The sequence below is a fragment of the Globicephala melas genome, chromosome X, assembly GCF_963455315.2.
Source record: "Globicephala melas chromosome X, mGloMel1.2, whole genome shotgun sequence".
In the NCBI taxonomy this organism is placed as follows: domain Eukaryota; kingdom Metazoa; phylum Chordata; class Mammalia; order Artiodactyla; family Delphinidae; genus Globicephala; species Globicephala melas.
Window position 1 is genome coordinate 115,065,128 of NC_083335.1, and position 16,565 is coordinate 115,081,692.

The following is a 16,565-nucleotide window of genomic DNA, read 5'->3' on the forward strand; positions in this document are numbered from 1 at the left end:
TTATGAGCCCAAAACTTGAGTTTCAGCCTCTTACTGGTAACCTGTGATCCTATAACCTTACTTAGAAGTGAAAGGTAGAGAGGAGACCTTGACTTAGAAGTGAAAGTCAACTGAATCACTTTGCTGCACAGCAGTAATTAACCCAACCTTGTAAATCGACTATACTTCAATAAAATAAATAAATAAGAAATAATATCAAAAAAAAAGGTCGACTTCATGTTCTGCCTCATCTTCTAGGCCCTCTGTACTGTCTTTCATTGGAAAGAGGGGCTGAGGGATTCAGTTGGTCTCCCTCAGAAATGGGAAGGACAATGATAAAACCTGCTTAGAGGCTGTGATCTTGGTCAACTGCCTTCATCTGAGAATCAGCCTCACTGCACTGTTTTAACAAAGCCTGTGAGGGGAAGGGAACTCATGTGGTAGGTGAGCTCCCTACCATGTTGCAGGCACCATCTGTTTATTTTGAAAAAGAAATGCATTCTCTATGGAACCTAATACAGAGGTAAATATTTAGCTTGAATCATACAACTGCAATTTTATAGATTAAAATGGTCAAATATTGGAAACGGCACACGGTTCAGCCTAACGTTTTTCATACTATACAGTTCTAAGAGATTGAGGCTGTTGTGTAAAGAATTCTAGTAATTGACTCTAAAGTCAACACAGAGGTTCATCCTCCTGTGTATTGCATTAATCTCAAAGCACAGAAGCCAGTTAGGGTGTCCCATACTTTGAATTTCAAGTAAAATGAAAGCAATAAAAGGATTCCCATCTTTGTCAAATACAAGTATACTGGAGATCAATTTAAAAACAATATGATGGAATGGATAAGTTAAACGTGGTCTAGCCGTACAATGGAAGACTATTCAGCCACAAAAGGAAAGAAGTTCTGATACACGCTACAACATGGATGAACCTCGAAAACATCATGATAAGTGAAAGAAACCAGACACAAAAGGCCACACATTGTATGATTCGATTCCACTTCTACGAAATGTGCAGAATAGGAAAATTCTGTCTCTATGGAATAGAGACAGAAAGCAGATTAGTGGTTGCCAGGGGCTGGGGACGGCAGTGAGGAGAATGTGGAGTGACTAATGCGTATGGGGTTTCCTTTTGGGGTGATGAAAATGTCCTGGAACTTGATAGTGGCAATGGTTGCATAAGATTCTGAATGTACTTAATGCCACAGAACTGTACACTTAAAAACGGTAAAAAAAAAAAAAACAAAAAAAAACGGTTAAAATGGTAGATTTACGTTATGTGTTATAATAAAACAATCATTGTTGGAAAAACACATGATAAAACATGTGGATGTGTATTCCTGGGTGGAGTTCTGCCTTAATGCTCAGAAAATCCTGTTATTTCAAAAGTTCCCCTGTGTCTTAAGGGCAGCATAGACGGATGCTTTGGCCTCCAGAGTTTCAATTCTTCCACTTATGCAAGATGTTCTGAGAGAACGGCTGCCCTTTAAAAACAAAATGAAACAAAAATCCAGACAAACTCTGAATGGCTCCTCAAAACAATAGCTTTGAACATGCTCAACGTGACTTTTAAAAGTCCTACTGCAAAGCTGAAGTCATGGGACAGGGATGTTCTCTTCAGTACCGTAATTACAGGCCAAGCTTAGTCATGATGAATGAACAAATCATACAGTAGGGAGTTCATCTGCTTTTGATATGTCATTTTTTAGCTGAAGGGAAAACATTATTCTCCCGTAATGATTTTAAGCAGGGGATATTTACGTTGGCACAATGCGTTTAGCTCAAGTGAAGCGGCTGTAATAAAGCTACCCAGAACAGACACTGCTAATTAGATGAGATATTTGAATGCAGTAACGCCCCACTTCCCCAGCATTGTTTGGGAATGATGTATTTCACATGTGTTCAGTGTGCCAGATACTGAGGTTCATTCCTCTATGCATCTGAATTTTTAAATGTGGTATTTTACCTTATTTTTCTAAAATGTTACATAATTCCTTGCCTCAATAAAAAATATATTTAACAGAATGTAGTTTCTATGCATCTCATTTGATGTATAATCTTAGAATGCAGTGATGTTCCTATGGAAGTACAGAGGGTTATTTGCCCCTAAAGTGGTCCCATAGAGCAGAACTGGTCAAGCTGGGGATGCTTGTCTCTTCTGCCTGTAGCTATTGCATGCCCGCTTCTTGGAGCCTCATTCCTGAATTTATTTCCCATGCCCTAATGACAAACCTGGTAATCTAGGAAAACCAGAAAGAATATTAGATAGCCAAGGTAGTTAAGTAAATATTATTTTATACATATTTTGAAGTCAACAGACCCGGGATAAGAATCTAAGAATCCATACAAGTTGCATTTTTCTTGTTCTGGATTTGTGACTATTTCATATAATGGACATACATTTTAAAAATTACTTTTTGATGATAAAAACATTAGCTCTACAAGTCTGAAGTTTACTGAATTAGAATCAGTAAAGTAATGGCGTCTTCCACTGGCTGGAGTTACCTCTGGTACATGGGGTATGCAAACCAGTCATGACTGCAGTTTTGACTCAGATCTCTCTTTGTTGCTAAAAAATGTACAATGTGCACCACCCAAAAACCTGATACGTTAATTCCTGGCAACCTGCCGACCAATAGGTGCTGATCACAAGCACTTCATATCCTGTGGTGGAAATGACAAATAATTACTATTTCAAATAATCAGATTTTCCGGCTGTTAATTAATTTTAAGATTAAAAGGCCTCTAATCAACCCCTGCACCTCTTTCCAAATTTGCTGTTGCTAAGATGGCCACGATAGATGGCTGACATGCTCCTGATGCTCTTAGAAGTCATTAGAACTTAGTTTGAAACAAAACTACAGACATAAGATAAATTTCTCAGGGTATATGCTACCATACGACCCAGCAATCCCATTACTGGACATATACCCTGAGAAAACCATAATTCAAAAACAGTCATGTACCAAAATGTTCATTGCAGCTCTATTTACAATAGCCAGGACATGGAAGCAACCTAAGTGTCCATCAACAGATGAATGGATAAAGAAGATGTGGCACATACACTCAATGGAGTATTACTCAGCCATAAAAAGAAACGAAATTGTTATTTGTAGTGAGGTGGATGGACCTAGAGTCTGTCATACAGAGTGAAGTAAGTCAGGAAGAGAAAAACAAATACTGCATGCTAACACATATATATGGAATCTTAAAAAAAAAAAAATGGTCATGAAGAACGTAGGGGCAAGATGGGAATAAAGACGCAGACCTACTAGAGAATGGACTTGAGGACACGGGGAGGGGGAAGGTTAAGCTGGGACAAAGTGAGAGAGTGGCATGGACATATATACACTACCAAACGTAAAATAGATAGCTAGTGGGAAGCAGCCGCATGGCACAGGGAGATCAGCTGGGTGCTTTGTGACCACCTACAGGGGTGGGATAGGGAGGGTGGGAGGGAGGGAGACGCAAGAGGGAAGAGATATGGGGAAATATGTATATTGTATAACTGATTCACTTTGTTATACAGCAGAAAATAACACACCATTGTAAAGCAATTACACTCTAATAAAGATGTTAAAAAAAAGAGAGAAATTTCTGAAGCTAAGTGTAAGGTCTTGAATTTGCCAACCCTGTAGCTCTAAAGGACATTTATATAGTAGGCACTGAGTACATACTTAGTGAGGACTAACTAGCCCACAGTTATCACCGGATGACTTAGTTTGGACTTCCCCCAAAGCAGACCCTAAGACCAGGATTCACAAGCAGGTAGCTGATTTGGGAGATGCTCCCAGGGAGCATGGGTAGGTGAGCAGGGGAAGGGAGACAGGGCGGGTGAGGAAGCCAATGAAGCATTCATTGTTAAGTCAGGCACCACTGTGAGCAACTGGCGTTTAACCCTGCTGGGAATGTCTGGAAAACAAGGCAGGCTGTATGCCTCAGAGTTACACTGACTGAGGAGAGAGGGAGCTGGGGTATTTATCCACCAGCTCCTGTCAATCAGTGATGAAGTGGCTGCTCTTCTGAGAGTGAGAATTCCTAGTGGAGTGCTCAAAGAGCACTTCTGGTCCGCTCCATGAGCATGGCCCTGTGGCCAGAAATAACCCACAGGCAAGGAATCACTGGTGCTCTCAGTTGGAAATTGGGCCGGCATGCTCAGCATGACACATGCCAAGGGGATATGTTCTGGGTTCTGACAATATCTACTATGCTGGAGCTTCCATGAGGAGGTGTGTAGCCTCCCTCAGGTATGTGGAACACAGTGAAAGGTAGGCAGGAAGTGAGAGGCAGGCAAGCAGGTCTCTCAAGTTTTTGGCCTAGAAGAAACCTGAGGGAAGGTGAATCATGGTAGCTCAGGGATGCCAGAACTGAGAGTGACTTAGCCCAAGTCCCACTGACTTGGGGTTGTATGAGGAGATGTTACAGAGACTCTTTAAATACTCTCTGTCTCAGGTAATGTTGGACTGGAAAGCTCTGAAAGTTCTAGACTTGGGAACTATGGAAAGGAAAGAGGGGAGCAGTTGGCCAAGAAAGATCTGGAATAAAAATGGTAACAGTAGGGCTTCCCTGGTGGCGCGGTGGTTGAGAGTCCGCCTGCCGATGCGGGGGACGCGGGTTCGTGCCCCGGTCCGGGAAGATCCCACATGCTGCAGAGCGGCTGGGCTCGTGAGCCATGGCCGCTGAGCCTGCACGTCCAGAGCCTGTGCTCCACAACGGGAGAGGCCACAACAGTGAGAGGCCCGCGTACCGCAAAAAAAAAAAAAAAAAAAAAGGTAACAGCATAAGGGAAGATGGTGTGTCAGAAAAAAACAAATAAAATCCACGAGTAACCCAAAAATTCCTCTTCTAAAATTCAATCCTGAGGAAAAGCTATTAAATACAGATAAAGATTTATACACAAAGATGTTCTCTGCAGAATTATTTATAATAGAAACACATTAGAGACAGTGGGCTTAATGATGGGTGTTGATTAAGGAAATCTTGGTTCAATGTAATGTTTTACAGCCATGTATATAATGCTTATATAGAATCCTTGATGACACGGGAAAATGCTTGATATACTAAGTAAAAGATGCAGAATAAAAGTGTACATGTCATATGATCTCAACGCTGACAAGGCATTAGAACAAAAAGACTGGAAAGAAATAGGCCAAAATGTTTACACTGGTTGTCTCTGAGGATAAGTATTGCCAACACATATTTTTCTGCTTCTGTATTTCCTTCTGCACTTCCACAATTTTCCTCTAAGAAATAAAGTAAAAATGGTGGAGAGAGAGTCCTCCATAATACTTAAAATAAGAAGGCAAAAACCTGTTAAGAATTATTTCTTATCAAAGAATTTTGGGACTCCTAAGACTTTTCTCCCAAGCTCCCTTGACCTGGGCCTCACTGGAGATTGATTTCTGTGGCTGGGTCATGTTGGGGTGCCCTGGGGACACGTGGAGTATGGCAAAAAGCTGTAAACATCGGCTCTCTGTCTTGACCAGATCTTATATTGCAGAAGAAACACAACATAAAAAAATGCTGACCAGTAAGCTGCAAAGAAGTTAAAATGCTGAATGCTATTGTCTGTAATAAAAGTAGAATTTATAGACTTTCTTTTGGTCTGGTGGGTCCTCTGTTTCTGTATGTCCATTCTGGTTGCCAAGAGAATGTTCATCAAATACATAAAACCTTTAAAAAAAGCCATTTGCTTGTAGGAAAATCCAAACACAAAAATATAAGTAAAACTTCACAGTCTCTTTTCCCATGTGCACCCCTCTCTCCATTTAATGTATCTATTTAAGTAACTTTGGGGTTTCAACTCTTATAATTCAGAGGAGGAAGAGGTCACTTTGGACTGGATCAAGAAGGGAAGACTTTAGGTGTGGGACACTGGTTCCCAAGTGGGGGTGATTTTGGTCCCCAGGGAACATTTGACAGTGTCTGGAGACATTTTGGTTGTCACCACTTGGGATAGGATGCTACCAGCATCTAGTGGTAGAGGACAGGGATGCTGCTAAACACACCTCCCAACAGAGAATTCTCCAGCCCAACAGTGCTGATGTTGAGAAACTCTGGGGTTGCATTCAGAATTTGTGCTGAGACTTGAAAGGTGAGAAGGATTTGGTGAGCTGAGGAGGTGGCGGGTGGAGTATGTGATGGGCATTTCAGGAAGGCGGGCTGGTCAAAGTTGAGAATTCATCTACGATGACTGGTTGGGAGAGTGACTCTGGGGAACAGAGGTGCAACCGTTGGCCATAAGAACAAGCAACACTCCTGAACGTTGACTTTCAATATAGCACAACAGCAGGAGTCAGCTGAACTCCTAGAAAATTCCAGGTTGTCTGTTAAGAGGAAGTTCCATGATTCACGGATAGTAATGAGTATTCATATGAATAACAAGTCATGCAGACTCAAATGGCAAAAAAAGCAAGCAAAGCAACAAGACAAAACCCTTAACTTAAATGCAAAACTCCTCTAAGTTTACTGTTTGGGGGTAACATGCGACCCCACATTGGAAAAATAACCTGGTTTGGAGTAAAATGGTTCTGATCTTGCATTACTAATAGGTTATAAAGTAGGAAGAGAGAATTCAGGAAAGACAATGCAAGCTTGTAGTTCCGCCAGGAATTTATAGTTGGTCCATCACTTGCGTATGTTAGACATTCACATTGGCTTTACCCAAATGCATTTGTTCATTGCAAAGAAATGAAGAAGTGTGCATAGATTTGAAGGAGGTGCGAGTGACAACTGGGTTAAATGAAACAATCTAAAAACAGATGAGCTGTACTTCATATGGAAAGAATCGCCAGGTCACGAGGTGGTGAAGCAGGAAGGCCCTTGGACGGGATGCCACCTGACCTTCTCCTTACACGGATGAGGAAATTGGGGTCCAGAGCAGGTGTGGGAATCGCCTTTTATACTGTTGGGAACTAGATCTCAAGTCTTGCTTCTTTTACCTCCTGCTGTCTCCTTAGATTTCAAATCCAAATGTGTGTGTGTGCGTGTGTAGCTGTGTCAAAGAGTTGGGACTAAAAGTAACATTCAATATTAAACCGTGCTTTTAACATATGTAGTAATGACCCTACATCGCATAACTTGTGGTCTTGGTTAGTTCAATTTGTGATCTTATCACAAACTTGAATACATATTTTTTTCCTGCCTAAAATGACTAGCCCATAGTGCTTAGAAGGAAAATTCCAGGACAGGGGAGATGAAGAGTTTGGTCAGAAGATGGAGACCGGCAAACGCCAGAGCCTCTGAATTGATGTAGAAATCTCTATGGGGAGGAAAATAAAAGCCTAAGTAGGTTGGAATCTCTGCCGCTCCATGTGAAGGCCACACAAGATATTGACAGTAAACGTTTGGGGAAAAATCTGAAGGAATTTGCCTCGGTATTTTTTAGTTCACTGACCATGTATGAAATTCACAAGCAATGGCAAATCTATAGAAATAAATGAATAGTAAATTAGTGGCTGCTTGGGACTGAGGCTAGGAAAAGGGATTCATTGTAAATGTAAATGAGGAATCCAGTTGGGGTGATGGACGTGTTCTCAAACTGGATGGTGGTGATGGCTGCGTACCTCAGTAGACTTTATAAAGATCATGGAATTGTACACTTGAAATGGGTGAATTTTACGATATGTGAATTACACCATGATAAAGTTGTTTTTAAAAGAATCATGGGAACTGAAAGCAGTACGATTTTAATCACTCCCCACCTTCCTGACAAGGCCGCTGAAACGTCCAATGTCTCCACCAAATTATTTAAATGGGGGTAAGAGAAACAACCATGCTTCAACTTCCTACAATTAGATATTCCCTTTAGACTTGTGATGCTTAAGCTGGAAACTTAAGAATCACAAGGAAATTCTTGAGTTTTGTGTCATTTCTAGATGTGAGAGGCACATGGGACTGAAAAGTTGATTTTCAAGTTATTTAGGAAATGCACCACTTTCTTTTCTGTCCAATGAAGGATCTGCTGTCATGGAGTACAAAATACAAATAACCAAGATTTTGGAACTGGTCCTGTGAATGCATGTTATTTCTCTCTGCTGTTAGTCACTGGAGTGGAGTGGGAGGGGGAGACTGGAAGTGCGAGATGGTGTGTGAAAGTCTATTGTAACCCATATCTTTTTATAGATGCACTTTTACTCACAGGACACTTACAGGGTAAGGCTGAATGACAGCGAGGAGTATCGATTCTTTGCAGCTTCTGTAAGAGAGAAAACAAAATATTTATGATATGCGCAGAGCCTGGACTCTATCGGTGACGGTGCTCTTTTAAAACAAAATGTGTGATGTTGGCGAATGTTCCTTGGGCTCCCAGGGCAGAGAATCAAAGGGCTCACAAGTGGGCTTTCAGACCACAGAGAAAACTGGAATCAAATGTTCAGCCAGTGGAAAGCTTCCTATTCGGTTTATATTGGGTGATATTATCTGTGACACCAAACAGCAGAGCCCTAAAATAAAACTCGCTGAGGGAAGATTGGATTTTAAAAGCATCAACTCAGTCTCTCAAAATGGATTCTCCCCTTCCGATTTTCCTTTAGCCGCTTAAAATGTCTGTGTAATTTTCTGGAAGGGGATAGAGTTTTAAAAATTCTATCAATTCATTGAATGTCAGTATCTTCTTAGCATCATGAAAGAAAAATGTCACTGTAGGCTTCTTATGTAAAAACAGTATCCCAGTAAATGTGACTTCCCATACCATGTGGCTTTCTAAGGCTGCAGTAACAATGCCTACGACCTTGGGCCGATAAACATTTCAGATGGGCACTCACTGGGAAATATTGTTCACCATAGGGAACACTGTGTGGCCAAAAGCAGAACAATGTAATATAATGGTTTATTTAATTTCCCCCAAGTAACCCAAAGCTTTCAAATAACTCAAACCCTTGGGGGAAGACCATATTATGGGTTATAATGGTTTTTCTTCCTTCCTTCCTTTGTTCCTTTTTTATCCTGAGTAGGAGAAAGGTCACTTGCCATTTTCTTGAGGTGGAGCTGACTTTTTTGACTGTAGGAGGTAATTAATTACCTGCTTTTGTGATTTCCTGCCCAAATGACTAAAGCGAAGGGGATCTGTGGCAGTGCTGTTCTCTTGGAGAAGCCACGACAAATTGCATTTCTAGCATTAAGTGCTCTACAGCCCCTTACTATAAGCCCATTTCCTGGGGAGGACGATGTGACTTGCCCCAGCGGTGGGAGCGGTGGCCCCTGACGGAAGGAGTCGGTCGGGGCAGCGACGAAGAGAAATCAATGGAGAGGAGAAAGAGGACTAGAATTCAAGAACTGGAGGAAGAATCGAATCAGAACTGATGGCGATGGTGGGGAGGGCCTGTCTGATCCCATCAATTCTTAGTTGCCAAGGGCTGGCGGAAAGCCCCAATAATCGGAGTGGCAGACAGTTCCCGTTAGAAGGACTAATAGAGCAACAGTGTAATCAAATGAGAATTCCCAGTGGCTGGGATGAATGATCTTGCTTCGCTGGTGGCCACGGAGCCCCGTGTAGCAGTTCTGGGGAGCAATCTGGCACCCCTAGGCAAACTTCAGCGTCACGAGCACTATGACCCGGCCACTCCACTCTGTTTTATATCACAAAGAAATTCTGCCACTAGCCTTTAAGGGAATGCGGGTGAGGATGTTCCCTGCCGTGGAATGCATGGAAGTGAAGCACTGGAGGCAAGGCGGGTGCCAGCACTAGGAGGGTGGGCACGTGAATGTACGGATGGAGTGTTGTGGAAGGATGCGGCAGGAGGAATCAGAGTGTGGCAGCCGTGGTGTGGGCCTGTTTGTCCTGCCTGGCCTGCTCTACTCAAGTCTGCCCCCAGAGCCCTCAGCAGCAGGCAATGGGCCCAGAACTCATCGTCAGGGCACAGCTGATTGGACCCGAGTGTTGGAATGAGGCCATCAAATGTCCTCTCTCCAGAATCAGAACTAAGAGACACAGACAAAGAGAGCTGGGAGCCGAGTCACATTCATGACTGAACAAGAAAGAGTAAAGGTTACAGATGCCAGGGGTCCCCTGAGCAGGCCTGGTTCCCACCATTCCTGAGGGCTGGTTGCTCACCATTTTACATCAGTAAAACAGCTAATGTAAAATATCTCAGTATGATACGTATCATCAGTTCTGGGAATGGGCTTTTACCTCTCTTTTCTCTCATCTACAAGTACTTAATTATTACTTGCCAGACAAGGAGAATTAATGCCATAATGCTTTGGGTCCCTTAGGATTCCAATCCTAGAGGGGAAAAAAGATAGAAGCTACATGTGTTCATATGTTACAGGGTGCTACGATGATGGGGCAGATTCAGCTGAGGCCTCATGCCAATCGCCCCCACATGCCAAAACAGGGTGCTGCACACTTTCAAAGGAGGTATTAAAAACCACAGTTTGGGACTCTTATTCATCTTGGGGTCTTAATCATGACGTAATTTTTAAAAATGGTAACAGGGAGAGGCCTGAGGAAGCAGCACATGCCCAAAGAGCAGAGGCTATATTTGCAAAATTATTACCCTTCCACTGAGACAGGCCTTAAGTGTGCAATTCCTGTGGATGATATCTGGAAGACATGGTAGAAGTGGTGCCCTGGGGTCATTTAATAAAGGCATTGCTCAACTGAGCTTCTTCCAGGGGCAGGAGGGCCTTAGTAGAGAGATGTAGAAGCTAAGGAGTGCTGGACATAGCCAGCCGTTGGGTACCATCTGACTCAAGGGAACTGCAGTTGGAACAACTCAACAGAGAAGTCTTCCAGAAATCTACAAATGTGTCCACAAGTCAACCTACACGATCTTCCATGGACAGAGGAAACCAATGTCGGATTACCTTGGTGACAACTGAGTGAGAACGTTCCTGCTTTTTACCTCACTGTCCTGGCCTCATTTCAACGTGGAAGGAGCCAAAGCTAGGGAAAAATGTTGGGGAATGCCCCTTAACCCAGTGCAGGCTTCCCAGGCCGGATATAGGGGCAAGGGAGAAATTCTGTGGAGTTGGCGGTTTTGACTATTACATGACAATTGAACATTTTAATTACAGATTACAGGTTGTTGTGATTACAAGTGTCCAAGTGACTGGAGAAATTTTCTGAACCTGCTCAATACATTTGCAGACCTGCCTGAGATTTTAATGAAGACCTGGCCCTGGAGAGCTCTTCTGAACGGGCAATGGGGGAAAAGAACAGTTGCTTTACGATTCCATCCTCTGAGACCTACTTGCTACACTTATCCCCAATTTCTCTTTACTTAAACTGACATGAATAGATCACATTATCTGAGTCCAAACGATCCTTGACTAAGACAGTCCGAGCTTAGAACCTGAAGAAGAAACAGTAAAAAGGTAAATGCAAGAATGAGGGGTATGAGGTGGTAGGGTGGATGTGCCCACAAGGCTGTGGAAAAAATGCTCATTTTCCCTACAGCAATGCTCAATGGCACCGTATTTATTTATTCATTTCTGGAAAAAGAAGAAAATACTCACAGCTCCAGTGCAGTCTGTTAGGAGCAGACAAGCCCCGGGAGGTGGACTCATTATTCATCTTAGATGCTAACAAAATAAGCATAGACTGCATTAGCTTCCTACTGTTGCTGTAATAAATTACCTCAACTTAGTGGCTTAAAACAGCACAGATTTGTTATCTTACAAGTCTGGTGGTCAAAAGTCTGAAACGGGCCTCTCTGGGCTAAAATCAAGGTGTCAATAGGGCTGCATTCATTCTGGAACCCTTTCCAGATTCTGAAGACTTCCTGTATTCCTTGGTTCATGGCTCCTTCCTCCATCTTCAAAACCCAGGCAAAGTAGCATCTTCAAATTTCTCCCTGACTCTCCTGCCTTCCTCTTTCACCTATATGGGCCCTTGTGATTACACTGAGTCCACCTGGACAATCCAGGAAAATTGCTCCATCCTTAACTGAATCACACCTGCAAAGTTACAGGCTCTGGGGATTAGGATGTGGACGTCTTTAGGGGATCATTACTCTGTCCTATCACAGAAGCTAGCTTCTTTAGTTATCTAGTGCTGCATAACAAATTACCATAAACTTAGCAGCTTAAAACAACACACACTTCTTATCCCACGCTTTCTATGAAGCAGGCAGATGAGTATGATTTAACTTGGTCATCTTTTTCAAGTTCTCTGATGAGACCACAATCAAGTGTTGCCCAGGGCTGAGGTCTCATCTGAAAGCTCAGCTGGGAAGGATCCATTTCCTGTGGTTTTTGGCAGGATTAAATTCCTTTTGGGATTGCTGGACCAAGAGCCTCAGTTCCTTGCTGGCAGGTGGCTAGAGGTCATCCTCAGTTCCTTGCCACATGTGCCTCCTCAACATGGCAACTTGCTTCAAAAAACGATCAAAGGAGAGGGACTCCTTTGGCAAGATGGAAGGTATAATCTTAGGTAACACAATCATAATCATGGAAGTGATATTCCATCACCTTTGCCATATTCTGTTGGTTAGAAGCAAGTCACAGGTCCCACCCATATTAAAAGAGAAGGAAATACACAAAGTTATGAACAGCAGGAGGCAGGGACCATCCATGGGGCCATCTTAGATTCTGTCTGCCACACCAACAAAGAAAGATTCACAGCCAATTAACCTACAAGTATCTCAAAAGTAGTGTCCACCCATGACTTCACCTTACACAGAACTTTTTTCTGTCAAGAATGTCAGGAAGGGGCTTCCCTGGTGGCGCAGTGGTTGAGAGTCCGCCTGCTGATGCAGGGGACGCGGGTTCGTGCCCTGGTCCGGGAGGATCCCACATGCCGCGGAGAGGCTGGGCCCGTGAGCCATGGCCGCTGGGCCTGCACGTCCGGAGCCTGTGCTCCACAACGGGAGAGGCCACAGCAGTGAGAGGCCCGCGTACCGCAAAAAAAAAAAAAAAAAAAAAAGAATGTCAGGAAGAAGTATTGAACAGTACACCTTGTTAATTTGAAAATGGGAACCATTTTTCAAAATACGTCTATTATATTTACAGCATTTAAATTCTTTGTGTCTATAGTAATTCCCTGTAACTTGCCTGAAACATAACCTATATTGATTTTAATTTTACCACTTAAGGAGTAAATGAAGTTATCTGAAGTGAAATAATACATTCCAATATGTTATTTAACATTAGGACTGGGGATATGCTTTTCTTCCGTTTTCTCTCACCTATAATTATTTAATTATAACCTGCCAGACGAGAACAATTAACTCCATAATGTTTTGGATTCCTTAGAATTCCTAACCCTAAGATCCTAGGAGGAAAAAAAGAAGACCTAAGCCATTTACAAACAGCCTCAGCAGGAAGATTAGACTTCAGAACGGAACATGGCACATTCAAGTCATCAGATAACTTCTTTTTATGAAGGCTGAAAACAGCTAGGGACTTGAAAAAAAATCCAGTTGGAAGCACATTTAGAGAAGTATTATTTCATAATAAATGCCAAGTGAATTTTCTACTTCTAAAGAGTAATTTCAAATTAGAGTGCCAATATTTTTTAAATGGTTGAATTTGAGAAAAACATCATTTTAATCCCTGTATCACAGTGCTGACCTGCAGAGGAAGATACAGTCTAACCTACACTAAACCACTCCTATCAAATTTGCCTTTCATTCCCCTCTCTTCATTCATTTAACAAAAGTCTTTTATTTTTTGATGGTTAAGTCCCCTGAAACATGTTTGGGACACCCAGCATCAGGGCTCGCGGGGCATTCTTCGCCACCACATCCCATTTTAAAATTTCATTGGATGGGATTCTGTTGTAGCAAATGAATAACCTCAGATTCTAACGAGGCTTTCAGTATTAAAATCCCTTTCAACAGTGAAGCTAAAGTTGGTGTTTGCTTTCTTTTAGAGCAGGATAGCTTGGCACCTTTCTTAAACTGATTTTCCCACTTCATATTTACATGATCTTTTTTTAAAAAAATAAATTTATTTATTTTTAGCTGCATTGGGTCTTCGTTGCTGCGTGTGGGCTTTCTCTAGTTGCGGCTAGTGGGGGCTACTCCTCGTTGCGGTGCGCGGGCTTCTCATTGCGGTGGCTTCTCTTGTTGAGGAGCACGGGCTTCAGTAGTTGTGGCACACAGGCTCAGTATTTGTGGCACGCGGGCTCTAGAGCGCAGGCTCAGTACTTGTGGCACACAGGCCTAGCTGCTCCGCAGCACGTGGGATCTTCCCGGATGAGGGCTCGAATCCATGTCTCCTGCATTGGCAGGCAGATTCTTAACCACTGCGCCATCAGGGGAGCCCTTTACATGATCTTAATATTGCAATACATAATCACATTGGCATGCGCTATTGTATACTTCCCTTCTAGACCGACTAAACAGATTCCCCTGACTAACTCAGAGATCAATATGAATTTACGTTGTGAAGAGCAATGAGATCTCCTTAGAGACTGGGAAAACAGAACAAAATGAAGCATAAACAAAAAAACACTAAAATAAAAAGAATATATTTTATGTCAAAATTCAAGAGTCTTGCTTTAAAAAAAGTCCAAACAAGTTAACGAAACGATTTTAAGCTTCACAAGTAGAAGGAATCAATTCATGAAGGCTGAAAGGTTAGGCTTTTAAAAGGCAAAATAAAGAGGTAATTTAGGGCGATATATGAAAGAATTTTGTGAACTGTAAAATGACATCCTAACATAACTCGAAAGACTGATGTGTGGTATTTTTATTTGGAAAGAAAGGTGGTAAGGCACAGTGAAAGGGTGTTTGAACTCCCACTTCTAAGGCAAATGCGTGCACACATAAGGGTCTTTCTTCTACCTGAACTTCAGAGTTCTTCAAAGAGATTAGAAGAATATTCTTTTCTGAAAGCTAGTGCATTTCAGCCCTTAAACTCTCTGCTGGTGGACAGCCACTGTTTATGTAAATACGAACAGATTAACAGCATTTATCCAATGACCCTTTGCTCAGAAGAACCTTTCTTCAATCGTAAGGTATTATGAAGCCATTGGGACGCCTTCTATTTTCTCTTCCTACCTGAACCTGGAGATGTGAAAAGAACACAGAGATTTCTGGTGCCTAGCCATAATATAAAGTCAGCCTAGCCAATTGCTGGCAAAGCTGGAGGAAAGAATGTTGCCCCTCCTTTTTAGAAAAGTCACCACAGGACTACTTGAAATGGAGGTTTAATACAGTTGACCTTTCCACTGTTCTAAACAGAGACTGCAATTATCCACTGTATCGATTCCTAACAGGTACTGAAGCCATTAGCCGGAGAGAATGGAAACAGCTAACAAACAATCAAGCATGCAAACAAGGCCAACACATTAAGGCTAAGTGTGATCTGCCATGGACTTTATGAAACATTAGCACTCTCCCCATTGTTGCTGAACCTTGCTTTGCTTCCATAACTGCAAAGAAGAGGAACAGGGTTATTTGTCATTTTTCACTTAGGTTCAAGGGATGCTGAGAAAGAAAATGGGCATAACGAAGCCACCATAGTCATCAGGGCAAAAGACAGAGGAGGAGAATCAAAGAATTCACTTGTCCAGGAGCACTGGCTTGCCTTCTACCTATTGGACAGACAAGGTCTCTCCCACTACCATTTTCCCCTTGATTGAGGGGTGATATTGCTGATGCAATTATATGCTGCCTGTAAGAGATGAACTTCAGCTTGAAGGACACACATAGGCTCAAAGTAAAGGAAGGGAAAATGATATTCCATGCAAATAGAAACCAAAAGAGAGCAGGGTAGGTATACTCATACCAGACAAAACAGACTTTAAGGCCAAAATGGTAACAAGAAACAAAGAAGGTTACTATAATGATAAAAGGGTCAATTCATTAAGAAGATATAATAATCATAAATATATATGCACCTAATATCAGAGCACCTAAATATGTTAAGCAAATACTAACAGATCTGAGGTGAGACAAGTTTGGTAGCCAAAGAGAAAATGATGAGAATTTAAGGAAAGGAGAATTTATGACTTACTAAGTAATACATTAAAGAGTTCACCCTGAACAACTGTATGATCATGTGGTTCATCTTTTCCCATCTGTGATACACAGGCTCCAAAGATGGTCCTCAATGAATTATACCTGTGGTACTCACATCTTTGTGTAGTCTTCTCCTGCTGAATCTGGACTAGTTCTGTGACTTACTTTTGACAAACAGAATATTGTAGAAGTGACACTGCATGACTTCCAGGCCTTGGTTGGAAGAAATCTAGAAGCCTTGCAGTGCCCACATGGGTATCTTGGAACATTCACTCTGCAAGAAGCCAGCTGCCATTTAAGTCCAACAACCCTGTGACCACCATGTTGTGAGGAAGCTGGCCCTGTGGAGAAGCAGCATGGGGAGAGGGAGACTCGCCTGGCCAGCTGCAGTGGGGTCAGCTGTCTAAGTCCTGGTGACAACACACGCGTGAAAAAGCCACCTTGGATATCCAGTCCAAATAAGCCTTTATGCGGCTCCAGCTCCAGCTGTCATTGAACTGCAGCCACATGAGCGAAAGCAGTGAGAACCATGTGAATGAGTCCAGTCAACCCACAGCATCGTGAGATAAGAAACTATTTTGTTAAGCCATGACATTTGTTGGGTGGCAGTAGAAAACTGGAACATCCTCTGTCCGTAAAGAGTCTGAAAATTATGTTTTTTAAAAACAGG

General features: G+C 42.3%; 1 protein-coding gene across 13 annotated transcripts in view; it reads right to left on the reverse strand.

Annotated features, from left to right (window-relative positions):
- FRMPD4 (FERM and PDZ domain containing 4) overlaps window positions 1–16,565 on the reverse strand; it is a 797,331-nt gene that overhangs the window by 42,632 nt on the left and 738,134 nt on the right. For all 13 annotated transcript variants that reach the window (XM_060292295.1, XM_060292298.1, XM_060292294.1 and 10 more), the window contains one exon: window positions 8,136–8,181. In XM_060292295.1, coding sequence (XP_060148278.1) covers window positions 8,136–8,181 — 46 coding nt within the window. The remainder of the gene's footprint in view (window positions 1–8,135; window positions 8,182–16,565) is intronic.